A 26,853-nucleotide genomic window follows, 5' to 3' on the forward strand; every position below is an offset into this window, starting at 1 on the left:
GCTTTGTGCTTTCTGTTTGAGGTCTCTGTGAAAGTTTGAAAGTCTTTTAGTGCCGCGGCGCTTTCAGACTGGTCGCGTCCGCAATGGAGAACTGTCACTCACGTAAGATTGTTTTTTCCTCATAAATGACAAAATACTTTAAAAAAAAGACAAACCATCAATTTAAAAAAATATATATATATAAAAAAGGATGGATTTATAGCGTTTTGGGGGAAAAAATGGATGGATGACCTTCTATTGCCTTTGTTTTTAATTCTCCTTTTTTGAGTTTGTCACGTAAAGTTACCTCCTTCGCCGGCGTTGCCATCTCTGATAATAACAAGCAGTCTGCATAGACTCGACTAGGCCATATTAGCCTACTGCCTGATAAAAATTTGACTATTTTAAAGTGTGCTCGATTTTTTTTAATTTGGATGTAGGTATAGTCAGATAACAATATTTAACAATATGCATCCCTCTAATTTGTTCCTCCCGTGAGGTGGGTTAAGGAAAAAATGCATTTGAAAATGTGAGGACCAAGCAACAACCCCAGGTTCTCCCCTGAGAACAAGACCAAAAATGTTATGTGCACCCCTGTCTATTTCACTCTTTCTTGTTCCCCGTTTCCCTTTATTAGCCTAGATATTCTTAAGTTAGAAGAGTTTCACACAGCTGCTTAGCACACACCTGGTGCACAGTGAGCCTGCAGACAGACTTTAACGCCTCAGTCAGGTGCAACAAAATGGCCAGCAAATTGAAAAAGGCACATACATAGTTCAGCATGCTCTACATAGTCTGAAGTTAAAGACACTAACATGCTCACTATTATTGGACTTGGAAATGGAAATAAAAAAACTAAATGAAAACATACATTTAAAAATACAACTCCAAAATGAACTAAAATAAAATGAATGGCCAGACATTCTCTTTTTTATTTTGTTTTATTTTTATTTTGGATACTTGGTGTATTATAAAACCTAAAAAGCTTTACAACACACCTGCATTAAACATGAAAAAAACACTAGATAACACTAGACTGTGTGCAGACCATTAATGATGTTAAATGTTTAAATAATAGCAGTTATCACAATAACTTGTACACAAAAGGGCTGCACAATAACTGACAGCCCTTACATACTAAAATCAAAATGAAAAACTAAATTATTAAATTATTCATTTATTAAAACTAAATGAAAAGAAACTAGAAAACAGAAGAGAAAAAAGTAATGAAAGTGTAGCTTGAAAAGACAAAACAGGAATAACTAAAGAAAAAACTATAATAACCCTTGTAAGAGTAGACCTACTATCTTTGGTCAAACTACTTTCTTGGTGTATAGTGAATGCTAGTTTGTTAAAGTGGACCTATTATGCAAAATTAACTTTTACATGGTGTTTGAGCACTTAAGTATGCCCACAGTGTGTGTAAACAACCAGCCTATAATGTTAAAAATCCCAATACTATTTTTTTTTTTTTTTTTATAATCCCAATAAATCAGAAGCAGTGTCTGAAAATACGCTGTTCAAGATTTGCCCCTACTAGGATGTCACAGTAGGTGCAAGCCCCGCCCATGACAGATGACAACCTGTCTCCAGCCTGTTTCCATTCATTTGGCATTTTACAGATTAAATGGTGTGTAATGGTATCATCCCTAAAAAAAAATGCATTGTCGCATAAGTTTTGTTGTATCGCTAAAGAAATCTGCCCTTGAGCCGTTTCCATACATAATTTTGAGTATATTGTACATTATATTGTATCTTTCGGATCCCAAATATTAGTAAAATTCAGAGAGTAATTGAAATTCACCTGTTTACTATTTACGGCAAAGTGGAACAGCTTTGTCTGACAGGACTGCATGTTAACTGCCTTTATGTGATGAAGCACGAAGGCCATGGTTTTGGACACAGGGCAGCTCATTTGTCCTGTATGCAAAATTTTTGTATCCATAAAAAAGATTGGTACAGTAATCTTTGGTACATCGTTCTTTTGAACTGGTTATTTTGAGTGAACCGGTTTAACCAGTTCACCAAATAGGACTGAATTGTTCAAAACAGTTCACGTCTCGTTAGCGCTGATCCACAATTTTCTAAAGTTACCGGTAATCACTTTTGGAAGTATCTGACAGTCCCTCCGACTCAAAATAAACCAATATCATGGAGTATACAGTATGTCACTCCAGTAACTCAAACAGTTCACTGAACTAAGACATGCTGTGCTGAGAGAACTGATACTGAGCATGCGTGTACTACCGAAGGTACAAATACTGCTACAGCAGTTTCTTGAGTCAACAGTTATCGAATCACAAGTACACTGAACTGAGAGTTCAAAAAAGAGTTCAAAAAGATTTGTAACTGCAAATTTTCTTTTGGACACGTTTTACATACTGAGAACCAATGAGCTGATGTTACTGAGCATATTCGTGTAATTTCAGAGGAATGAAATACATGTTTCTTAAGTATTTTGTTAAACATCAGAAAGTGTAACAATATAAAACATATTGGAAACATGTTTATCACACAATTACAGTCTTATCACTGTATTATTTTAAAGATTGGAAACAGTGAATGGATTGCAAAACTGTCAAACCATTTGTTTGTTTTTGTTTGTCAATAATGCATTATATTTTCAGGAAGTTGACATAAATTTTTGCCAAGGTTTTGTGCAAAGTAAATGTTTATAATGTGTTAACCAAAACAGTAGAAACATATTAAGTGTACTGGAAACATGCTTTGACTTTTTAGCTCAGCTCAGCACTTGGTACTCAGCACATGGTACTCAACCAGAATGCATTTGATTTTTTTGCCACCACGGGTAACACCGCACAGATGCAGCGGTAACCTAAACATTTTATTTGTGTTGATCTATATGTAACTTTTTTAAGGGTCTATATCTGCCGTCTTAAAAATTAAAAAAAATCGTTTAGAACTTTTTGAAATCAGCCCACTTTATTTTCTTAATTTGTTTGAGATAAAATTATTCTATTAACAGCCATGTTTTTGATTTTTCATTTGTCAAGTAGCCAGCTTCTGCCCATGAAATCGTGATTTTATAGATACAGAAGTAACGTGTATTTTACCTTTCTTTTTATCAGTATTGGAAACTCCAACAGCCTTCCCTCATTTTACGATGTCCCATTTTTATTTTTGACGAGCTGCAGATTTTCAAGGCACTATATTTTCCTCATCCATTTTGAAACAAAACTTTTATATATATTATTGCATACATCAGATTATTTTTTTATTAACAAGTGTAATGTTTTTTTAATTATAAAGACTATTTAGATCAACTCCTGATCATCAAGAAATATTCAGAAACGGGTGCAGTTGTAGCTACTATTTTTCTGATTAACTTTTTTTATATTGTAAATTTAAAAGAATGCTTGGTTAGCTTATTATTTTTTAAATGGGAGCAACAACAGCCTATTCCAAATTGATATGCTGTGTATGGGAAACAGGTCAATTAAGCTCAAAGGGAATTATTAGTTAATTTATAGTGAATTTTGAAGAAATCACTTAATTTACGACCAAACAAATGAGTCGTCCAGCATTCAATTAAACGGGCCGTAACTATCAACTCTGTTGCAGATATTTATATCCAAACTATAGTGAAAACACTATTTATTAGCATGGTAACTAGATCCGCACTTTAAGACATTAAATTCGTAAGCACAGGACACTTCTCTTTAAATACAAACAAGACTTTGATTATTCTAACACATCAAACTAATATCTAACACAAACATGCGCACACACACATTCACACGAGTTGCAGAAAGAAAGAAAGTGAGGAAAGAGTTTCAAAAGAGTGAAATGATGAGATCCCAAGTTTCTTGCAATATACTGTATGTCAAGTCAAGTCAAGTCAAGTCATCTTCATTTATATAGCGCTTTTAACAACGTAGATTGTTTCAAAGCATCTTCACAGAGATAAGCGTATAATTTAAGGTAACAGAGATTGTTTTGGCTTTATAGCAGAGTTAAGTTATTTTCCATCTAAAGTTAGTTTTGATTGATTTGCTTCCGTCGCAACAATCATTTGTTATTAAATTAGGGGCCGCTAAGACGACACCATTCCCTCTACACAGACTTTAAACGCGAACCTGTGAGAAACGCTGATGGCGTTCACATGCGCATTTAGAATGGGTTCTATAGTTATGTGCATTTGAAAATACGCAGGTTTGGAATTCCCTACAAGCCAAGCCTAAACAAAGTACTTGTCTTTCCTTATAAATTTTGATAAAGAATTTTATTTTATTTTGTTGCTTTGGGGTAGGAACGCGAAACGAATTTTCCCGACAACGCCTTATCTGTAGAGTGGTAGAGGGATCCTCCATAGGGAGAGACTAGTTGGCACTTCAGCACTGCGTTGTCATCGGGTCCAGGCAAAGGTCCTTCGTCAGATCTGGATACGGCCCGGATCCGGCAGGCTGCAGGAAAACCTCGGGATAAACACAGACACTAAAATTAGCGTAGATGCCATTCTTCTCATGATGTAACGAGTACATCAGGATTTATGGGAAGTGTTCCCGGTTCCGGCTGACCTAATCTATGCAGCCTAACATTAAATTATAGAAGTCTATAATGTATTATGTGAATGCTAGGTCAAAGAGATGTGTCTTTAATCTGGCTTTGAACTGACAGAGTGTGTCTGCTTCCCGGACAATGGTAGGAAGACTGTTCCAGAGTTTTGGTGCTAAATAGGAGAAGGATCTACCGCCAGCAGTCGATTTTGATATTCTAGGTATTATCAACTGGCCGGAATTTTGAGATCGCAATAGACGTGACGGACTATAATGCGTTAAGAGCTCGCTCAAGTACTGCGGAGCTAAACCATTTAGTGCTTTGTAAGTAATCAGCAATATTTTTAAATTTATGCGATGTTTAATAGGGAGCCAATGCAGTTTTGACAGAACTGGGCTAATATGGTCATACTTCCTGGTTCTGGTAAGAACTCGAGCTGCTGCGTTTTGAACCAGCTGTAGTTTGTTTATTAAACGTGCAGGGCAACCACCCAGTAGAGCATTACAATAATCTAGCCTTGAGGTCATGAACGCGTGAACTAATTGTTCCGCATTTGTCAATGAGAGCATATGGCGTAATTTAGATATATTTTTAAGATGGAAAAATGCAGTTTTACAGATACTAGACACGTGACTTTCAAATGAAAGATTGGTATCAAAGAGCACACCCAGGTTCCTAACCGACGACGAAGACTTAACAGAGCAGCCATCAAGTGTTAGACAGTATTCTAGGTTATTACGTGAGGAAGTTTTTTGTCCAATAATTAGAAACTCTGTTTTTTCAGAATTTAGAAGTAGGAAATTACGAGTCATCCAATTTTTTATATCTGCTATGCATTCCGTTAATTTTGTGAATTGATAAGTTTCGTTAGGTTTTGAAGAAATATACAGCTGAGTATCATCAGCATAACAGGGAAAGCTAATTCCATGTTTCCTAATGATATCTCCTAATGGTAGCATGTACAGAGTGAACAGCAGCGGTCCTAGTACTGAGCCTTGTGGTACGCCATACTGAACTTGTGATCGATGAGACATTTCATCATTTACTGCTACAAACTGATAACGGTCAGATAAGTATGATTTAAACCATGCTAGTGCATTTCCCGTAATGCCAACATAATGTTCTAATCTATTTAAAAGAACGGTGTGGCCAATGGTGTCAAATGCAGCACTAAGATCGAGTAACACTAATAGCGAGATACAACCACGATCGGATGATAAGAGCAAATCATTTGTGACTCTAACGAGAGCTGTCTCGGTACTATGGTACGGTCTAAATCCTGACTGGAAATCCTCGCAGATATCATTTCTTTCAAGAAAGGAACACAGTTGTGAGGATACTGCCTTTTCTAATATCTTTGACAGAAAAGGTAGATTCGAGATCGGCCTGTAATTGACTAATTCTGTAGGATCAAGTTGCGTTTTTTTAACAAGCGGTTTAATCATAGCCAGCTTAAAGTTTTTTGGTACGTATCCTAGAGACAAAGATGAATTAATGATATTAAGAAGAGGATCTATGACCTCTGGAAGCATCTCTTTCAGTAGCTTAGTTGGTATAGGGTCTAACATACATGTTGTCGATTTAGATGATTTAATGAGTTTAGTAAATTCTTCCTCTCCTATAGCAACGAATGAATCAAATTTTTCCTCAGGGAGACTACAATGCACTGCCTGATGCGATACTGTAGTAGACGGTTGCATAGTTATAATTTTGTCCCTGATATTATCAATCTTATAAGTGAAGAAGTTCATAAAATCATTACTGCTGTGTTGCTTGGAAACTTCTGGGCTTGAAGCTTTATTTTTTGTTAGTTTAGCCACCGTTTCAAATAAATACCTAGGATTATGTTTATTTTCTTCTAATAGGGTTGAAAAATAAGCAGATCTAGCAGCTTTTAAAGCCTCTCTGTAAGTAATTGAGCTCTCCTTCCATGAAATGCGAAATACCTCTAGTTTTGTTTTCTTCCAGTTGCGCTCCATTTTTCTGGCTGCTCTCTTAAGGGCCTGAGTGTGCTCGTTGTACCACGGCGTTGGACTATTTTCTTTAATCTTCTTTAAGCGCAACGGAGCAACTGTGTCTAAAGTGCTGGAAAAGAGAGAGTTAAAAGTTTCTGTTGCAATATCGAGTTCTTCTAAGCTATCTGGGATGCTGAGATGATGAAACTGATCAGGAAGATTATTAATAAAGCAATCTTTAGTAGCAGAAGTGATAGGTCTCACATATTTGAAACATGGAGTTGGCTTTGCAGCCTTGGCTAAATGCAAATTACACGAGACTAGATAATGATCTGAGATGTCATCGCTCTGCTGCAGAATTTCAACGGCATCAACATTTATTCCGTGTGATAATATTAGATCTAGAGTATGATTACGACGATGAGTAGGTCCTGACACGTGTTGTCTAACTCCAATTGAATTTACAATGTCTTTAAATGCCAATCCCAATGCATCTTTTTCATTATCGATGTGTATATTAAAATCACCAACAATTAGTACTTTATCTGCAGTCAATATTAATTCTGATAGAAAGTCCGCAAATTCTTTGATAAAGTCTGTATGGTGCCCTGGTGGCCTGTATACAGTAGCCAGCACAAATCTCAAACGTGATTTATCGTTTACACTATATATTTTTACATTAAGCACCAATGCTTCAAAAGAATTATATTTAAAACTTGATTTCTTAGTGGTTTTGAAACTATTACTATAAATTACAGCAACACCACCTTTGCGTTTCAGACGAGGCTCATGTTTATAACAGTAATCTTGCGGGGTTGATTCATTTAATGTAATCGTTTGGTTTTAGCCAGGTTTCTGTCAAACACAGCACATCTAGGTTATTATCTGAAATCATATCATTAACAATGAGTGCTTTTGAAGTAAGCGATCGAATATTCAGCAACCCAAGCTTTAGCATTTGCTCATCTGTATTATAGCTGTTTTTTATTTGTTGAACATCAATTAAATTTTTAACCTTAGATGGGTTAAAACGTTTTTTGGATTTCCAAATTCGGGGAACAGACACAGTCTCTATATGATGATAGCTAGGTGAAAGAGGCTCTATGTGATGGGATTTATCTGACCTTGGTGACGTGAGGCCGCTAGCAGACGGTCGGTTTAGCCAGTCCGTCTGCTTCCTGACCTGAGCCCCAGATTGTCATGTTTGAGCTCTAAGACTATGAGCCATATTACTAGAGAGAAGAGCAGCACCATCCCAGGAGGGATGAATACCATCTCTTTTCAACAGGTCAGGTTTGCCCCAAAAACTTTTCCAATTGTCTATGAATTCTATATTATGTTGCGGACACCACCGAGACAGCCAACCATTAAGCGAACACAATCTACTAACTATCTCATCACTCCTGCGAACAGGAAGGGGGCCAGAGCAAATTACAGTCCTTGACATCGTACTTGCAAGTTCACACACCTCTTTAATATTAATTTTGGTGATCTCCGACTGGCGGAGTCGAACATCATTAGTGCCGACATGAATAATGATCTTAGAGAATTTACGATTAGCATTAGCCAGCACTTTTAAATTTGCTTTGATGTCAGGCGCTCTGGCTCCCGGCAAACATGTGACTATGGTGGTTGGTGTCTCTATTTTCACGTTCCGTGTAATAGAATCGCCAATAACTAGGGCACAATCATTCTCAGTGGGTGTTTCACTGAGCGGGGCAAATCGATTTGTTATGGTAATCGGAACGGAAGAGTGGTTTTTAGATCCGCGACTAGAGCGATCCCTCACTGTCACCCATTTGCCCGGCTGCACAGGCTCTACTTCAGCCGGAACCGACTCATGTAAAGTGTTCACTATGCTATGCGCATCCAAAACATCTGAAGCTCTAGCACTCTTACTATAATCAATTAAAGTTTGGATGCGTGTTTCTAATTCTGAAATCTTCTCTGTCAACCTAACTGTCTCCTTACATTTATCACATATAAATCCTATATTGTCGACAGAGAAGGCTATGCTAAACATGTGACATGAAGTGCAGTGACAATAACAGGACAAGACATTACTCACCGTGTTTGTTGACTGATTCTTACTCACCTGAGCTTTTATGAACTCAAAGGCGCGGACGCGCGAGAGAAAAATAAATAAATAAAAATAGCTGAGCGCACGGGTGGCGCGTTAACAGGCTAGCGAATTACTAGCGTTTTGTGCTAGCAGTACTAATAACAGAAGCTAGCGATGTCAGTTTAATCTGAGATGTTGGGTAAAATGTAGTAGTATAAACAACTAGAAATGGTAGTAAATGATGGTTCAAAACAAAGAAATACAAGGCTAAGTCGGAGCTTACAGCACCGAAGCAAACAAACACACTCACAGCAGGCAGCGAGGCAGACAGGAGCAATCGATCAGCGATCAGTGAAGGGGTATCAGCCGATTTTAAGTTTGCACTTATATGCACTTGGCTAGTGGTCTCGTCGTGTCTGGAATGACGTTCTTGGGTGGCCAATCATGTTGGAGTGTTGGTGGATGAATGGAGTCTCTCTCATGGCTGAAGTTGAAGCTTTGGTTGATATAGTAGTATAGACTATGTAGTCGTTGACTAACCTTGTGGTAAACCTTAACTTATAACAGTGGAAAGAAAAAGAAAACAAAGTAAATGCAAGAAAAATGAGACTAGAGCAGTTAGATGGCTTGAATGAAGCTGTTCGTTCTTAACCTGTTTTCATCTCCCAAATCTTGATCTGACTTGTCTGATGCTTTTAAACGCAAAAGGTTGGTCCAGAGTGCAAATGTTTCTCCTCCTCTCACCATAAATTACACGTTATCTGAGTCACATGGTGTATTACCTTTCCCGAATCTAAAAAGCTGTCTGTTATTTTGGCAGATTATACTGAGGGTGATATATTGTAACATGTAACTGTAATTCTCACCCCTGCCCACTTGGTGGCGAGTGCGCTCAGGTTAATGGTTAACGAATGGCTTTTCTGAGTTACGTGTTAAGCTGTTTTATTGATGTCTTTCTGCGGTTGAAACACATGACGCGTATTTCGGTAAGATTGACTGTATCTTTCAACAAAGTGAACTTTCAAGTTCACTTAGCAGCGAATGGATTATCGTGTTTACTCACGCACCACTTAGCTTGAACTGAGGTGCTACAGTGATATCTCTACAATAAAGAGCGCCAAAATGTATTTATTGTTTGAATTTTGTGATAAAATGGACAGAATTTGAAACCTAAGACTTTTTCATATCAAAAGTAACAAAGTAACAGTAACAAATGCTTGTCCTGTAAGTTCGTGAACAAAAACAGTGCCTAATAAATGGCTTATTATCCTTAAAATACGAAAATTAAAATGACGGGTAATAATAGATTATGACAGAAGTTTTACGACATTCGCGACACTGCATGATGCAGTTGAATGATGTTTGATTATAAGCAGGGTTCCCGCGGGGTCTTAAAAAGTCTAAAATTCTGAACTTTAAATTTAAGGCCTTAAAACGTCTTAAAAACGGCCAGATTTTCATCTGCGGTCTTAAATTTAATTTAGTCAGGTCTTAAAAAGGTTTTACCCTCGTTCATTTCCAGAAACGCTGGCCACAGAAAGTTATTACAAAGTAGCAAAAAAGTATCGAGTCGTAGCCTACAAAGTGGAGCTCTATGGGTCTCCAATACGTCACTCGCGAGCTACCAGTAGCTCGTGGCCTGATTGGAGGTAGCCAACAGGCCGTTCACATATCGCGTCTTTTGCGCGCTCAAGTTCGTTCAAATGTAGGCGCGCGGTAAGCGCGCTCATAATTGAAGTGACGCACTCTTTTTTTTTTTTCAGAGATAAAAAAAATCTCAGCTCTTCAGAATCATAGACAGTAAAAGAAATGGACACAGCGACCCCATTGGATTCAACGGAGAAAAGTGAAGTCAATTAGAAGCACTCACTTCCTGATGGCTGACCGTACTGCGCAGACTCAAACTGAGCTTGACGACGTAGATGTGACGTGAGCAACCTGTCTGTCTTCTAGTAGCTGTGCCAAGAGAAATCTGAATCATTCCCTTCCGAATCTTGCAGAGACGGAGAGTGTGAGTAGGAGGTGTCCATGAGCTAGGAGCAGGAGAAACTTTTGCCAAGTATTCTGATTAATTATTTTGTTATTTTGCCTCCTCGTCCCCCCGATTGCCCGCGAGCTTCTCCTCCTGTCCATACGGTAATTTCTCTACTGTGCGACAGAGTCGCGTGGTTATGACGCAATCGTTAGCCTATTTTTAGAAAAACTGCTTCTACGGGGCCATAACGTAAGATACAAGGTAATGGAGCCTTTTATACATTTTTGTGTTTCTTTAGAAATAAATAATGGACAAATGGAGTCTTTAAACTCCTCAGATGTAAAGTTATTCGCAAAGTGCATTCCATTAACTCCCATTCATTTTGGCGTCAAAATGAATGGGAGTCAATGGAATGCTAACAGCAGGTGGGGGTCTGCTAATCAATGGCGGCGCCCAGGGAAGCTTACATTTTTTATGAAACATTGCCCCCCTGTTCAGAATGCCGCAAACACACCGCAGGTCATGTGACAAGAACCAACCAATCAGCTTTGCCCTTTCCGCAACAACATTGAAAGCTCAGTCAACAGGAAGAATGGGGGTGCACCCAAACACTACGGGTGTTTTTCTCTTCTCCGTAAATAAATCTTGTAACAGAGCCACAGCAAGCGTTTTTCGGTGGTGGAAATCCATTAGCCACTAAAACGTTTTTGTCTTTGTGGAGAGCGCAGTGCATGGTTGCATAGCAACGACAGACGCCACGGGAAAATCGGACCGAATTTTACTATTAATAATAAAAGATAAGCTAAAGTGCATTGTAAATGTCAGTAATTTATCTTTTTTGACTCATTCTTTTTATATAAAATGATTTAAAGTCTGAAATATGTGAGGTTTATCTTTTTATAAAAACCTTTTTTGTCAAAACTTTATTTGAACTTGTTCATGTTAGTGTATAACATGTTGCAAGACACTTTTAAAGTCTGGCTATTATTTTAAATGGTATTATTTTAATGTTTATGTAAACAAAAAGTGCATATTGATGCTAATTTTATTTGTTATTTGCTGGTTTTCGACATAAAACTTGGTGAATTGATTTCATTGTGTAGTATTAGTACTTTTTGAACAGGATTCTGTGATAACCGTGATCATTTTTGTCACTATAATCATGAAATTAAATGTTCATGCCATTTCATCTCTAGTTATGATCAACTATGAGCAACTAAAATCAACTAATTATGTGTTTTTTACAGTATAATATGCAAAGTACAATTTTCTATAAATTTTTTTTATATCTGATTCTGTTCTTTTCTCTGACACACGTTGTTGGGTGTGGAAGGTTACTAATGTGATTGCTTTATCTGTAAATTAAATGAATGCTTTTTCAATTTGAATATTATTTTGGCAATGTATCCAAGTAGGTCTTAAATTTCAATCTTTATGGTCTTAAAATGTCTTAAAAAGGTCTTAAATTTGACTTACTGAAACCTGCAAGAACCCTGTATAAGTTTTGCATTGTTTTGGAATGATTTGATGTATTTTATGTTGTTTTTTTTGGATTTCAATCCTGTGGTTTAAGAGCTCAGGTCAAACCGAGGTCTTTGAGAGGATGGTATGTGTTATATCTTGGGGGTCGAACAACCTCTGGCGTTATCTTTGTGGTTTTCCTCGTGCAAGTCACGATGTCTCGTCCTTTTGATCATTAGTCTTGGGTTAACTGCCTAACACTGACAACGTTCTTTTAGCTAGGATCATCTCTTACAAGCGTGCATAGCCATACAGTACCATTAGTTAGCTCAGAATGAATGGAGTCTTAAATGACAGATAGTCTGATTAAGGGTCCGGAGTGTGGAGTTGGAATTTGGCTCTTTCTCACAGTCTGAAAGAGTTATTGCGGTCTGATTCACTGTCCGATCTGCTATCACGACCTAAAAATTAGGGTCAAAAAAACGTTCCCGGATTTTACTTAAGATAACTCAAATATCCAAGTTGTCGCTTAATTCAACTTCACATTTTAAGTTGACTAAACTTAAAATTTAAAGGCAGCACAAACACTTTGTTGAAACATTTTAGTGTACATAATGCAATTGACTATGGCTATAGTCAGCAATGTTTATATCCTCATCATAGCACCTATTTATATAATGTCTGTGCCAGATTACAAATCTTCTGTTTTTGAATGTACTAATGAACATGAGTCTCCATAGACTCCCAGCATCTGAGCCACTGAGGACACAGTGGATGAATTTTATTTATGAAGGAAATGTGCCAAAGAAATCAGGTAAAGTTTTATATGCTTGATCAAATTATTTTACGCCAGACTGCTTTGCAAACAAGGGTCAGTTCAACACTGGATTTGCACAAAAGTTGATTCTGAAAGATGGGTCGATATCCACTGTTTGTGCTCAAACTTCATAAACAGTACAAGTATCACACTTCATATTTTGTGAATGTTTCCAAATCGCATTTCTGAATGTGCTTATTAGCATGCTGTATGGCTAATGTGGCTAAAGTTACCATTGTCTCTGACTATTTTCACAGAGACCAGTGCTATGTCATTAGTTTTATCCCGAAAACACTCACCGTCTGCATAATTCATAAACGCACATTTATTATGCACAATACAGTAAGGTGACTGACTTTTTAAACGGTGTATGTTTTCTTAAAGATAAGAGACATGTACTAAGAGTGGTAATTAAAGAACAATACCTGTTTTATCTCCAAGCAACATATATTCTCTGGTTCTGTAGGCATCCAACTACAGTTCTATAGATGATCATGACGGAACATGCTAATAGACAATTTGAAAAATGTTAACTCCACAACAACTACATAAATTCATCAACTAATTCATCACACTTCCAGAAGTCAAAGCAGGATCAAGCATTGGCATTCTATGTAGCAGGGACAAACTGTTTGATTAAACAATAAAAACAACAAATTGATTAATATTGATTTAACAATAAGAATATAGCTGGCCATATTGTGTCTGAAATATTAATTATGCTATTATAACTTACTGTTTATAAAACTGTTGTATGATAGCAGTATCATTGAGAACAGAATGTTGTTGTTCTGAATATCAGCATGGCCATGATGTCCTGTGCCCCTTGTTTCTGTATTTGTGCTGATATTCAATATAGCAGCACTCTTTCTCATGTGATATTGCTAAATTGAATTTGTAAGAACATGTGATGTTACAGGTTGCCGGCTGGAGTTTTAATCATGGGTCTGCAGAAGCTGGGGGGCGAGACTATGCGTGACAAGAGGCGACGAGAAAGACAAGAGTTATATGAGCTGAGAGTCACTGAATGGTTAGTTCAACCAAGAAAAGAGAATATTTTTAAATGCACAGATTTTTTGAAGAGACGCATATCCTTTTGAAAAGATAATTGAGCTGATATTTCCATTGCAGGAATGCTCGTCTAAAGCTTACAGATGATCTAATTGGAGAAATGAGGATTGAGAAGCACCAGGACACTGATAATGACCTTCAACGAATAGAGGAGCTGCTTAGTCAACCAAGAAATGAGAAAGGGGCAAACGCAGTAACATCAGAGACTTGAGAGTGCTAATGTAAAAAACTCAGAATGTTTTTGTTTTTTGTCCTCAGGATGTTTAATGCTGAATCAACAGCATGCAAATAAAATAATTTGCTGAACATTGTCTAGGATGTTGTATGTGTTCATGGTACCTGCTCCCATTATTATCAATGTGATGCTTATCTTCAGATGTAAATGTTACATTTAGCCTGTGAGTTTCTAAAGTATAGATAAGATACAAGACAATGGAATGGCTGAATAGGTGACAAGACATTGAAGATGTAAATGAAATGGCCTTTTTTGGTGTGAACTGTTTTGCTTTGTTTAATGAAATAAGAAATGGTTTCACTTGTCTAAAACGGATAGGTCTGAAATTGTAGGATGGACTTTTGGTTTGAAATTGGAAGCAATGACGAGTTTGGAACACCTGAGAAACCCGAAGAGGGCTAGGATGAACATTGCATCAAGTGTGCAGGCAGTATTTGTTGAGTGATGGCCTAAGCGAAGGGTGGAGATACCAACTAAGTATGTCGAGAGTAATGATTATTATGGCGTCTGGGCGGGTAGGTGGTTGGTTTTTTTGAATACCTTTGAATGTCTGCACATTGTTTATCTCGGTGAGGCTCTGAAATACATTTTTATGAAAGAATTGTATTCCACCTAAGTAGCCTCTAATGGAACCTTTTTGGAGATTTTTGATAAATAAGAAATGAATGAGGTGACAGAAAGCAGGGAAAAATCGAGAAACAGCTAATTGTACGTGATATGGAATGTCTTAACCTCTCCATGCTGTCAGGTATGATTGGAGGGTTCTAGAGGAAAAATGGCTTGAAGGGTGAAGTCGAGCGATGCGTCAAGAATAGATTTTAGAATGTGATTTATGAAAAGATCAGCTCTCAATAGTGAGGTACTGGGGTTGGTCCAGCAGCCTAAATTTCTGAAAAGAAAAGGGAGAGGGTGTCACCGATTTGGTTTTTGAACCCAGGGACGTGTTTGGCTGTTATAACAAATTAATCGCAAGCTGAAATCCAAATGAGGTGTCTTAGAAGCGGCACCATTGTAGGGGAGTTAGAACAGCCTTTATTAATGGTTGCTTCATTGTCAAAATGAACTAGAATACTGTTGGCAGTCTATTTTCCCCCCACAGGAAAGCTGCTATGACTAGAGGGTAAAAAGCTCAAACAGCACTGAGGAGGCTGGGTACTTTGGCATGTCCAAAAGATGCAAACAAGCACCCTTGGTTTTTTGGTTTTCTAAAGGCCCGATATACTCGCAGCAAAGTTCTTTTTCGTTTTGTGTTTAGGGGTAAAACGAAGTTCGAAATACATGACCAGCGATATACTGTTATCGAACATCTGACGCTGCCCATACTGCTGAGGGTTTAGATGAAAATGTAAATATGTGCTGCGTGCTTTTCATCTCAATAAAATAAACACACAACAAAACTGAGAAAACAGGAAGCATTTTAATAAAGCATAAGAAAACGAAAAGCATCTGATATCGATGTGGATGTTTGCACAAGCTCCATGGCACTGCAGTAAAGGCACGTCACATTTATTTATGTATCACTTTACAACAAATAGCTTTAAATCAAGCCGCTTTTCTGTATTCAACATGAAAAACAGTGTCACTGTCTCGTTTCATCAGAAGTACAACTTCATTTTCTACTATAAAGCAGCTCTCTAGTGTGTTCATGTTTTTACTCACGGACGTCTGACCTCATCTGACTGAACAGGCCAAATGAACCAGAAAAGATTTTCACGTGAAAGAAGGCGGGGCCTCCGATCACACCTACCTATACTGAGCATGCCTATGTAACCGGCCGGAACAAACTTCACAAGTTCACTTTGGCAAGCGTTTTCGAACTCCCAAAATTAACTCCGAACAAACTTCATTTTGGCCTGATTCTGTTAGAAATTACACATCAGTTCGTTCTTCGATTTTGCTTGAAGTATACCTGGGCCTTAAAGCGTGGACCGAGGATTCGAGCGAGAGAAGGTGTGATATATAGGGGCGGCCTTGTGGAATTATTTTTACCGCAAAATTAAAGTGGCCAAGCAGAGATAGGAGCTCGCATTTAGAACAATTTGGGCTGTTTCACACAACCAGAATTATTCTGGTGTTCGTTCTTAACCTGTTATCATCTCCCAAATCTTGATCTGACTTGTCTGATGCTTTTAAACTCAGAAGGTTGGTCCAGAGTGGAAATGTTTCTCCTACTCTCACCATAAATTACACGTTATCTGAGTCACATGGTGTATTACCTTTCCCGCTCTAGTAGAGTACAATTTGGACTCAATTTGGAGAAATTTTTTTTTTTTTTATAATAAGAATGCGATAGGCTACAAGTAAATTTTCTGCGTTATGAGGTGACGATCATACTGACAGGAAACAGGAAACACTTTGTAACCATTCAATAGTTATATTGAATATATAAAGAAGCGGTTTGAGAAGTGGTCATGAACAAAGGCGGAGTTTACCTGAGTCAGGAGACGGTCAATACCGTTGCTCATTTCCCATGTTATATCGGGCAACCAACCAACCTTGACATTTAAGACATTTTAAACAATTTTCAGCTCAAAACTCACTTTCAGACACCAGAGTGTTTGAAATAACTTCCTTGCGAAATAAATATATTTATATGCGATTCTAAAGTCTACTTGCTAACCAATGCAATAATAAATACACATAAAGTATGTTTATGGAAAAAACTAGAGACTGCCTGAAGAACGTAGACAAATCATATATTAATATAATAGTGCATTAATTTGGTTTCATGTTTTATCTGTATCTTCTCTGTGCCTTTGTTGATACCGGACTAATGCATCTGCATATATGTCATAAAAACCATGCACTCCGGTTAACTTGTACAACTCATAACTCTGTTTTCAAACCGGTTCTCCCCACTCAGTGATGCACCCACTGAGAATCCTGTTGAAAGTATCCTAGTTGGAAATGATTTATCATCTTGATATTGATAGCTGATGCTTGTTTTGACAATATCTTTGGATACATGATATCGTCTATACAGGCGCAACCCGGCACGAGGGTTTATCGCGCTGATTCGCACGTTTCAAACGTATGTGAACAGTGAAGTCGCAGCTCGACGTTCGGACCGTATAGTGTGAGCACATAAATCCTGAGCTTTGGCTTTACATTGCATGCGATCTACTCATTCAGTGTGAGTAGGTACCTTGCTGAAATCGCAAAGACATCGCACAGTGTATGCCCGCCTTAAGTCATAAGTCATAAAACCCCCAACAAAGGAATTTTCCCGCTTGGAAATTCCACCTTCCTTATTGGTCAAGCCAATCCTGAGAGATGGGACTTTTATCAGGCTTTATAGAGCATCTACACTAGCTCTTCCCTCTCTTGGCCCTTCTTGGTATCTTCTGGTTGCTGTCCTGCGTGGCCGCACCAGGCCCCTGGGCATCAGGCCTTGACTCACTACCAGCCATGTGCTCATTCAGGACTCTCTCAACCACAACAGAGTCAAGGACAACAACGGGAGTTTGTCACAATTTTTCATTCAATGCAGAAGAACTCAATCGCAACTCCAACCATAGACTCATTGGACTAATGAGATCTTCTTCAAATATGTCACACACTGCTTCCACTGCAAAGAGATGCAAGTATCGCACATTTTAAACAGAGGTTTAATAATAAGTGGAGGTTTAATAATAAGTGGTAGATGGCTCTTAAAGAGGCGCTTTGAAAGAAGAAGATGGTTCTTTTCATTGCTAAATGAATATTTTCTATAGTTTCATTCCCTGGACCATTTCTGGTCACTTACCGTTTTACCCATGTATGTATGTATGTTTAGATTACCATAAAACTTCAAATAATAGCCGAGTCCCAAATAGACGCCTGTCTCTTTTACACGCCTGGTGTGGCTACAGGTTTGGATAAATAAAGGCATGTCTCAAATAGAGGCCCGGTCTGTTTTTTTAGTTTCGGGTTGTATTTAATCTTCTAAAACCCGTCAGATCGTCTGTTTAAAGCAGAACTATGCAGCTTTGCCGATTTCTTCGCTGTTTTCTCGCTTTTTGCTCGCGGGTTTCTCTACACTGTAAAAAATCCATGTTTTGTAATGTTTTTTTTTTTTTTTTTTTGGCTCAGCAAATTTCTATGAAAAAGACAGTAAAACTATGTTTAATACATTTATTCAACCTAAACCAAGTTTCTTTCCATAAACTTAAAAAGTTTAGTTTTGTGAACAAAGTTTTGCAAGTTCATCCAAAAAAATTTGGCCAACTTATTAAGTTAAGTTAGGAACTGCCCTCCCACTAGCAAATACTAATACCATTTGGTTATGGGACATTGAAGAACAATGTTTGTTTGGTTATTTTTTTAATAACTTCATTGTGCCAAGTAATAGTGTTAATTATATATATATATATATATATATATATATATATTGAGTCTGGAAATAAAGTATTAGTGAATAATAGTATTAATAAATTAAATCATACCCACTGTATAAATTATAATATATTGTACAGATAATGTACAATAGTAATGTATTATTAGTATTAGTATTATTAGAAGTAATAGTATAGTGTATTATGCACAGCAATATATCGTTAGCCTCATAGCATAATTGCCTAAGTCATATTTCAATGTTTTTGGAAAACAAGAAAAAACTAAATTTTTAGAAATCACATTGTTATTTTTTATTGATATTATAACAGTACATTCAACCAGATGTGTGAACAAGTATGCAAAAAGAAAAAGACCCATCATCAATTGCCTAACAAATAAAAGTGACTTAGGCAGAAAATGCCATGACTTAGGCATTTTTCTCTTACATATAAATACAAACATAACATAACAAAAGTTGTTTTACTTTCCTAAATATAACCAAGATGTGTAAATTGCCAACCTTAACCAAGTTGTTTCTTAATGTATAACCTTAACCACTGTTTTCCTTTTCCACCCTTAATCGAAGTTCCACTCAGGTGCTGTCACGTCTCTGTTTGAGTTTAGTTCTGATTTAGTTTTCCCTTGTCTGTTCCATTAGTTAATCTGTCTCACCTGTGCCCTGTTAATCACCCCATTTATTAGCTCGTTAATTTTGCCCCAGCTGTGTCTTATCTGCCGGATGTGTTTCCCCAGTGTATTTTAGCCATGTGTTTTCTTTGAGTCTTTGTTAACTAAAAAACGCCCCAACCTAAAAAACTAAACAGAGTAAGGGAAGTTGTCTTTGGAGGAGAATGTGGAAAAATTCCTCGTCTACTATCCCTCCTCTCATCGGCCCAACTGATCCAGAGCCAGTCGCCTGCGCGGCTGATCCAGAGCCTGACGCCTGCGCAGCTGATCCAGAGCCTGACGCCTGCGCGGCTGATCCAGAGCCTGACGCCTGCGCGGCTGATCCAGAGCCAGACGCCTGCGCGGCTGATCCAGAGCCAGACGCCTGCGCGGCTGATCCAGAGCCAGACGCCTGCGCGGCTGATCCAGAGCCAGACGCCTGCGCGGCTGATCCAGAGCCAGACCAGACGCCTGCGCGGCTGATCCAGAGCCAGACCAGACGCCTGCGCGGCTGATCCAGAGCCAGACGCCTGCGCGGCTGATCCAGAGCCAGACGCCTGAGCGGCTGATCCAGAGCCAGACGCCTGCGCGGCTGATCCAGAGCCAGACCAGACGCCTGCGCGGCTGATCCAGAGCCAGACGCCTGAGCGGCTGATCCAGAGCCAGACGCCTGCGCGGCTGATCCAGAGCCTGACGCCTGCGCGGCTGATCCAGAGCCAGTCGCCTGCGTGGCTGATCCAGAGCCAGACCAGACGCCTGCGTGGCTGATCCAGAGCCAGACGCCTGAGCGGCTGATCCAGAGCCAGACGCCTGCGCGGCTGATCCAGAGCCTGACGCCTGCGCGGCTGATCCAGAGCCTGACGCCTGCGCGGCTGATCCAGAGCCAGACGCCTGCGCGGCTGATCCAGAGCCAGACGCCTGCGCGGCTGATCCAGAGCCAGACGCCTGCGCGGCTGATCCAGAGCCTGACGCCTGCGCGGCTGATCCAGAGCCTGACGCCTACGCGGCTGATCCAGAGCCAGGCCAGACGCCTGCGCGGCTGATCCAGAGCCTGACGCCTACGCGGCTGATCCAGAGCCAGTCGCCTGCGCGGCTGATCCAGAGCCAGACGCCTGCGTGGCTGATCCAGAGCCAGACGCCTGAGCGGCTGATCCAGAGCCAGACGCCTGCGCGGCTGATCCAGAGCCTGACGCCTGCGCGGCTGATCCAGAGCCTGACGCCTGCGCGGCTGATCCAGAGCCAGACGCCTGCGCGGCTGATCCAGAGCCAGACGCCTGCGCGGCTGATCCAGAGCCAGACGCCTGCGCGGCTGATCCAGAGCCAGACGCCTGCGCGGCTGATCCAGAGCCTGACGCCTACGCGGCTGATCCAGAGCCAGGCCAGACGCCTGCGTGCGCGGCTGATCCAGAGCCAGTCGCCTGCGCGGCTGATCCAGAGCCAGTCGCCTGCGCGGCTGATCCAGAGCCAGACGCCTGCGCGGCTGATCCAGAGCCAGACGCCTGCGCGGCTGATCCAGAGCCAGACGCCTGCGCGGCTGATCCAGAGCCAGACGCCTGCGCGGCTGATCCAGAGCCAGTCGCCTGCGCGGCTGATCCAGAGCCAGTCAAGTCACTGCTTCCTACAATGCCCCTTCGCCGACTTAGGAGGAAGAGGACCTGTCAGTCTCGCCAGAATCTGGAGGACGTACCCGGAGTCCTCGCCCTGTCGCCTCTGCGCCTCTCACTACCGGCCGCGCCTCTGTGCCTAGACAAGACAGTGTCATCGATTTCACTAAATCAGGATCTGATTCAGCTCTGGAGGCTTTACTGGCTGTTTCCTCTTCTATCTGTTGCCCCATGTCCACGTCATGACCTTCTTTCTTAGGTCTACTCTTATCTAAATCCTCTAACTCCACTACAAGGGTATCATCTTTATTTCCTGACAATAAAGCAGAAAATGCTGTTGAGTATTTTAACACAGTAAATCATGTTACATTCATAGGTTCACTGCAAAAAAATCTAAATCTTACCAAATACTTATGTCTAGTCAAAATGTCTAATTTCTAAAAAAAATCTATTTGCACTTAAAATAAAAAGTAAATGCTTAATTACTTCACTTGCCTAAAATTGCCTAAATGTCTTTTTATGGTGACGTTTCTTAAGTGTAAAGATTTGTTCTGACCAGAAATGAGGTAATATTTTGCTAGTGTTGGCTAGCTCATCATATCTTCTTGCAAAAAATGTGATTTCAAGTTAAAATACAGTTTATAATCCCTTTCATTAACTGAAATTACATTTAGTATCTAGACAATTGAAGAAATATGAACTCTTACCAGATGAAAACGAATCAAACAGAAGAGCTAACATCACTTCTGGACATCTGTCTTCCCATGTTTTCTGCCATTTTGTTTGTATCAAAACTGCCTAAGTCAAAGAGATGACTAAGGCAGATAGTGTTTTTGGATTCTAATAAGTGTTGTGATTGGCTAAGAACATAGGCAGAAAGGCAGGATGATGCAGCATTGGTTTGACAGTAAAGTTAGGCAGATATCACAATTTGGCCAAAAAATGACTTAGGCAATTATGCTATGAGGCTAACGATATTGTGAACTCAGGAAATTATGCTGCCTTCACGTGCTATTGTAATTCTCATAAATACTAGTTTCATCACACACACACACACACACACAGAAATGAAGTCAAAATTGAACTCAAGTCTTTCAAAAGCGGGAGGAAATTTAAATGAGGCAACATTAAATTGGCGGGTGAAGACTGTGAAGTTCGTTAGTGGGCGCCAATGCTCTCATCTCACTAGTTTGCATAATACCCTCGAAGACAGAACAGAACGCAATTAGCCTAATTAGGAGTTCTTTTTTTATTGAAATGTTACATCTGAATAAAACATACATTTAAAAATAATTAGCAGCATGTTTTACGATAAAAATGATCTTTTCCTCTCGGGCCAAACCACGCCCCTCAGTACGTGACCTTTGCACAACCTTGATGTGAGTCAACGTCAACGTTCACTTTTTAATGCGGGAGAAACAACTTGAGAAGACAAGGCGTGTTCATCAAGCGGTCGGAGAAAAATCTTCATTAAAGACAAGGCAGCACGTGGCGATAATAATCCAGAGGAATATATATGGTGAGTGATTTTATTTGTTTTTTGTTGTACTTTACTTCTGAATTAGTTGATATTAGTTCGTTGGAAAAATAGAAACACTTACTTTGTAAGTTATAAACATTACTGAATGTTTAAATTAGCTTTATTTTTTAATCATTTCAACGTTACGTGAAATATTTAAGTTTTTATCTTTTGTTGCGATGGATTTTGCTGCACAGTAATATTTTTGAAGTCGTGCACATTCTGTTGACTTCAGCCATATTAGGCTACATTCTCCATCTGCTAATAACGTTACAGTACTGAAGGGCAGCTAAGAATTCTGACTAATTGCTACAACAGTAGTAAGTTAGATTAATTGATTACGTTCTGAAGAGATAATGATTTTTGAAAATCTCTGTGCAGCAGTTGTCATACACTAAAAAATAAAAAGCATAAGTATAAATTCATTGTCTATTTCATTGTTCATTCATTTATTTGCCTTTTATGAAACTGATCATTCACTTTGTGTTCTTTTTTTCTTAAACAGATCTACCTTGAGAGCAAACTTCATGCAGTGTAGATACTGTAAATACAATTGTGCCAGTCAAAATCTGCTGCTGAGACACTACAGGCTAAAGCCTGGTTCACACGGGACGATTTTAAAATTGTCGGCCGATTTTCCAAACCTGCGAGACCCCACACACGGCGATAAAAAATCACGGGTCTAACAGTTTTGGTCGTACAGTGTGTGGTGCGCAGCCACACGGCAAAATCAACACATCACACACGAACCGATTTGACTCCCGAGCATTCCCAGGTCAGACGGGAAATCTCGCAAAATCCCTCGAGATCAAACGTGACTTCAGAGTAAACACTCATAGCGGACGAAGAGGATGCAGTGGCGATAGTTTGTAGTTTGTTTTTAACCGGAAAAAAACGTTATCAAAAGAATGTTTTGATTTTGTTTCCCGGTGCTTCCTCGCCGCCTCGTCACCTCGCTTTCTGATTGGCTACATGCCACAGTCCACAGGCTGCGTGCTCGTTTGTCCCCGGGGGACACCACACACGAGGAGAAATCGGGCCAAAAAAATCCAACATGTTGGATATCCCCGATTTGAGATCGGAGCGGTCCCGACGTCCTTCCGAACAGACGAGAGCAGTCTTAACACACCACACACGGCAGGAATATCTGATCAGATTATTTTACGATAATCGGAGCATCCTTAAGATTGTCGGAAGGGGTGAATCGGGGCTAAAATCGGCCTAATTATCCTGCCGTGTGAACCAGGCTTTAAGCACTGGCGCCCAGGCTGACGTGAACCATTGTTGTGCCTGTACCCTGAGTGTGTCTGCTCTTTCAAAACACCAGGTGGGTTGAAAACGCAGTTATATAGGGTCCACATTCGGATAAAACAACAGTACAAGCTACATTTAAATGTGACCTATGTGATTATCACAATGTTTGTACTGAAAAAAACTTTATCAGGCATCTGGGTACACATCTGAAAAGGAATGAGACAGTGCAATGCCCATTTTTGCACTGTAATTTTAAAACTAATGTCTATGTAACATTTCATAGCCACAAGTTCAAACATCACCAAAAATGCAAAATAAGTGATTATAGTTCATCAGTTGTAACTGTCGATCGCACAGACTCTGATAATTGGTTAGATTCTGCTTCAGAATGCTTTGAGGATACATTGCATGATATACATGTAGAAGCTGCTGATGTTGAAGATATTGACAAAATTCTTAAGAAGTTAGCTTCTTTGTTCCTTTGTATGCAGACAGAACTATGTGTATCTAGAAGTGCTACACAGCACATTTTTCAAAGTCTGAATGAAATACTATACCTGTCTAAACCATCCACAGAAAAGGTGATTACAGATATTTTATGCCACCACAACTGTGAAGCTGACCAATCTTTAATCACAGAAATCAATGAAGCTGTTCACAGAACAAATCCTCTGTATGCTACCACTAACATAACATTATCAACTGATCATAAACGAAAAGTATATTACAAACAAAACTTTGATGTCGTTGAACCAGTTGAGTTTGTATTCAGTAGACAAAAAAATAAATCATTTGTTTATGTTCCTATTCTTGAAGTTTTGAAAAAGTTTCTAGACCATAGTGAGACTACCACAAATGGCTTCTATGCATCTTGTTTTGATGGCCAGCATTTCAAAGAGCATCCTCTGTTTTGTGATGAGAATGTAGCTATTGCACTTGGTCTATATATTGATGACTTTGAAGTTGCCAATCCTTTGGGAACATCACGTAAAAAGCACAAGATTACAGCAGTCTACTGGGTGATTTTGAACTGGCCCTCCCAATTCAGAGCAAATTTGCATGCTATTCAACTAGCCTTGTTGGGTAAGAGTGCTGACGTAAGAGAATTTGGCTATGACATGTTTTTTGAGCCATTAATGAAGGATGTGCAGACACTTGAAAGAGAGGGTTTGTATGTAGATCATTTTGGGGAAAATATCAAAGGGACTGTCGTTACTGTCTCTGCAGACAATCTAGGGGCACATGGGCTAGCAGGATTTCAGGAAAGTTTTCGTGTTGAGAAGTTCTGTAGGTTTTGTCTCGCTGCTTTCCAGGATATACAGACCACTGATGTGAGCAAGGGACTTTTTCCCTTAAGAAGTATAGAACAACACAACCAATTTATTGAGGAGCTGAAAGCAACCCCAACTCTGACAAATGTACAAGGTGTAAAAGGAGAATGTGTCTTACAAACTCATCTCGCTGTCTTTCACCCAGTAACTGGATTTCCTCCAGATGCATTGCACGATTTGTTTGAAGGAATTGTGCCGTACGAGTTGTCTTTGTGTCTCCAGAAGCTAATAGCTGATAAGTTCTTTACCCTTGACCAGTTGAACAGTGTAATTCAGTCTTTCCCTTACTGTTTCTCTGACAAGGTGAACCGCCCTCAAAAAATCCCCAAAACGTTCTTCTCCAAAAAAAACCATTGGTGGAAATGGACATGAAAATTGGACACTCATCAGGCTCATACCACTCATGATTGGCAAAATTATTCCAGAAACTGAGAACGCATGGCAACTGTTGATGGATCTTAAAGATATAGTGGAGCTTGTTGTTTCACCCAAGTTTTCAGAGGACAGTCTTTGCTACCTGGAGACAAAAATATCTGACCATCGCAACCTTTTTAAAGAAGTGTTTCCAAATGAAAAATTGAAACCAAAACACCATTTTCTGGAACACTACCCAAGCCTCATACGCCATTTTGGTCCTTGTGTGGAGTTATGGACAATGCGCTTTGAGGCAAAACACAGTTTCTTCAAGCGTGTTGTCCATAACATGCACAATTTCAAAAACATATTGCAGACATTGTCTACCCAGCACCAACTTATGGTTGCACATGTCATGCAGTCTCCCAGCTTTTTCAAACAATCCATTCATGTTGACAAAGTAAAAGTTGTGAAGGTGTCCTCTCTGCAAAGAAGGGTGAAAACAGCTGTTGAGAAAAAATAAGCTCACCTTAACACGGTATCTCTTGCATCAAACACTGAATTGCATGGGATCTCATACTCCAAAGGTATGATGGTGTCTGTTGGACATTGTAGCGGCTTGCCAGAATTTGCAAAGATCCACTGCATTTTGTTTGTTGACAGTGAGGCTTCTTTTGTGCTGGAGAGATTTTCTTCTTGGTATGTTGAACATGTTTGTGCCTTTAAGGTTGAAGAACTTCCATACGAAGATCTGATTGTTGCTGAGCTGAAGGATTTAAATGACTTCTACCCACTTGCAGCCTACAGTATCGGGGGAAATATCATGGCTAAACGTTTTTTGTTACATTAAAGTTTGCATTTTTCAGATTGGGATTGCAAGCATCATTAACATTTGTACACAGTTTAGCAAGAGAATGTTAATCACTAAATGGTATATTTTGTTTCAGAAAACCACAATGTTGCTGCGAGTGATCGTGAATCCAGAGTGCATAAAAAAGCTGACACTCCCCAAAGTGCCATCATCAGTAGATGAGCTCAAAGAAATTCTTTGTGACAAACTGAAAATTGAACAAAACTTTGTGATCCAGTATGAGGACCCCGATTTTGATGGTTCGCTTTGTAATTTAAGTGACATAGAAGAACTTCCATCTGAAAAGGTCACACTGAAGATTATCTGGGAAATGTTCAAAACTGCCTCAGTAGAAGAACCCCCAAGAAATGAAAGAACAGGGTCTGAAACTGATTTTACTCTAGACACAGCAAGCATCTCATCCAATCTGTCCAGTCCATCTTCTTCCACAGTCAGGGAAGAGCGTTGGCCACCCAATTTCCTAATTCCAAATTTCTCCTATGATGTAGAGTTCAGACTGAGAAAAGCTAATGAAGTCTATGAAAAACAGAACACTACCATGGATGTTACACAAGACATCAAGATAGAAATACTTGATAAGTTGGCAGAAACAATGTACTCCTTTAAAGGGGCATTCCACCCATTTGAACATTGTTTTTTATTTAAAGTGGGTCATATATGTAGTCGAAATGTAAAATAAATTTTGAATTTGGTGCCTTCGTGACCGAGGAAAGACAAAAAATAACTTCAGGACGCATTTGTATGAAAGACAACAACTCCCACAATGCACCAGATTGCACAGCTCCGCAAGCCACTCCCACTAATCCAGAAAGCGCATATCTGCCTATAAGAGAAATCACTCTTCCGTCTACAAGGCTAGCTACCACC

The 26,853-nt window shown here is 39.5% G+C and overlaps 2 protein-coding genes across 2 annotated transcripts in view; one reads left to right on the forward strand and one right to left on the reverse strand.

The window, feature by feature from the left end:
- timmdc1 (translocase of inner mitochondrial membrane domain containing 1) overlaps positions 1–15,497 on the forward strand; it is a 159,451-nt gene extending 143,954 nt beyond the window's left edge. The window contains exons 7-8 of the mRNA XM_079847970.1: positions 13,687–13,797; positions 13,899–15,497. Of these exons, the coding sequence (XP_079704096.1) occupies positions 13,687–13,797; positions 13,899–14,049 (262 nt within the window). The 3' untranslated portion in view covers positions 14,050–15,497. The remainder of the gene's footprint in view (positions 1–13,686; positions 13,798–13,898) is intronic.
- The window catches only part of LOC307145102 (uncharacterized protein), a 590,539-nt gene that overhangs the window by 102,680 nt on the left and 461,006 nt on the right, over positions 1–26,853 (reverse strand). The gene's annotated exons all lie outside the window — the stretch shown is intronic.

This window comes from Squalius cephalus (assembly GCF_949319135.1).
Source record: "Squalius cephalus genome assembly, chromosome: 2".
In the NCBI taxonomy this organism is placed as follows: Eukaryota; Metazoa; Chordata; class Actinopteri; order Cypriniformes; family Leuciscidae; genus Squalius; species Squalius cephalus.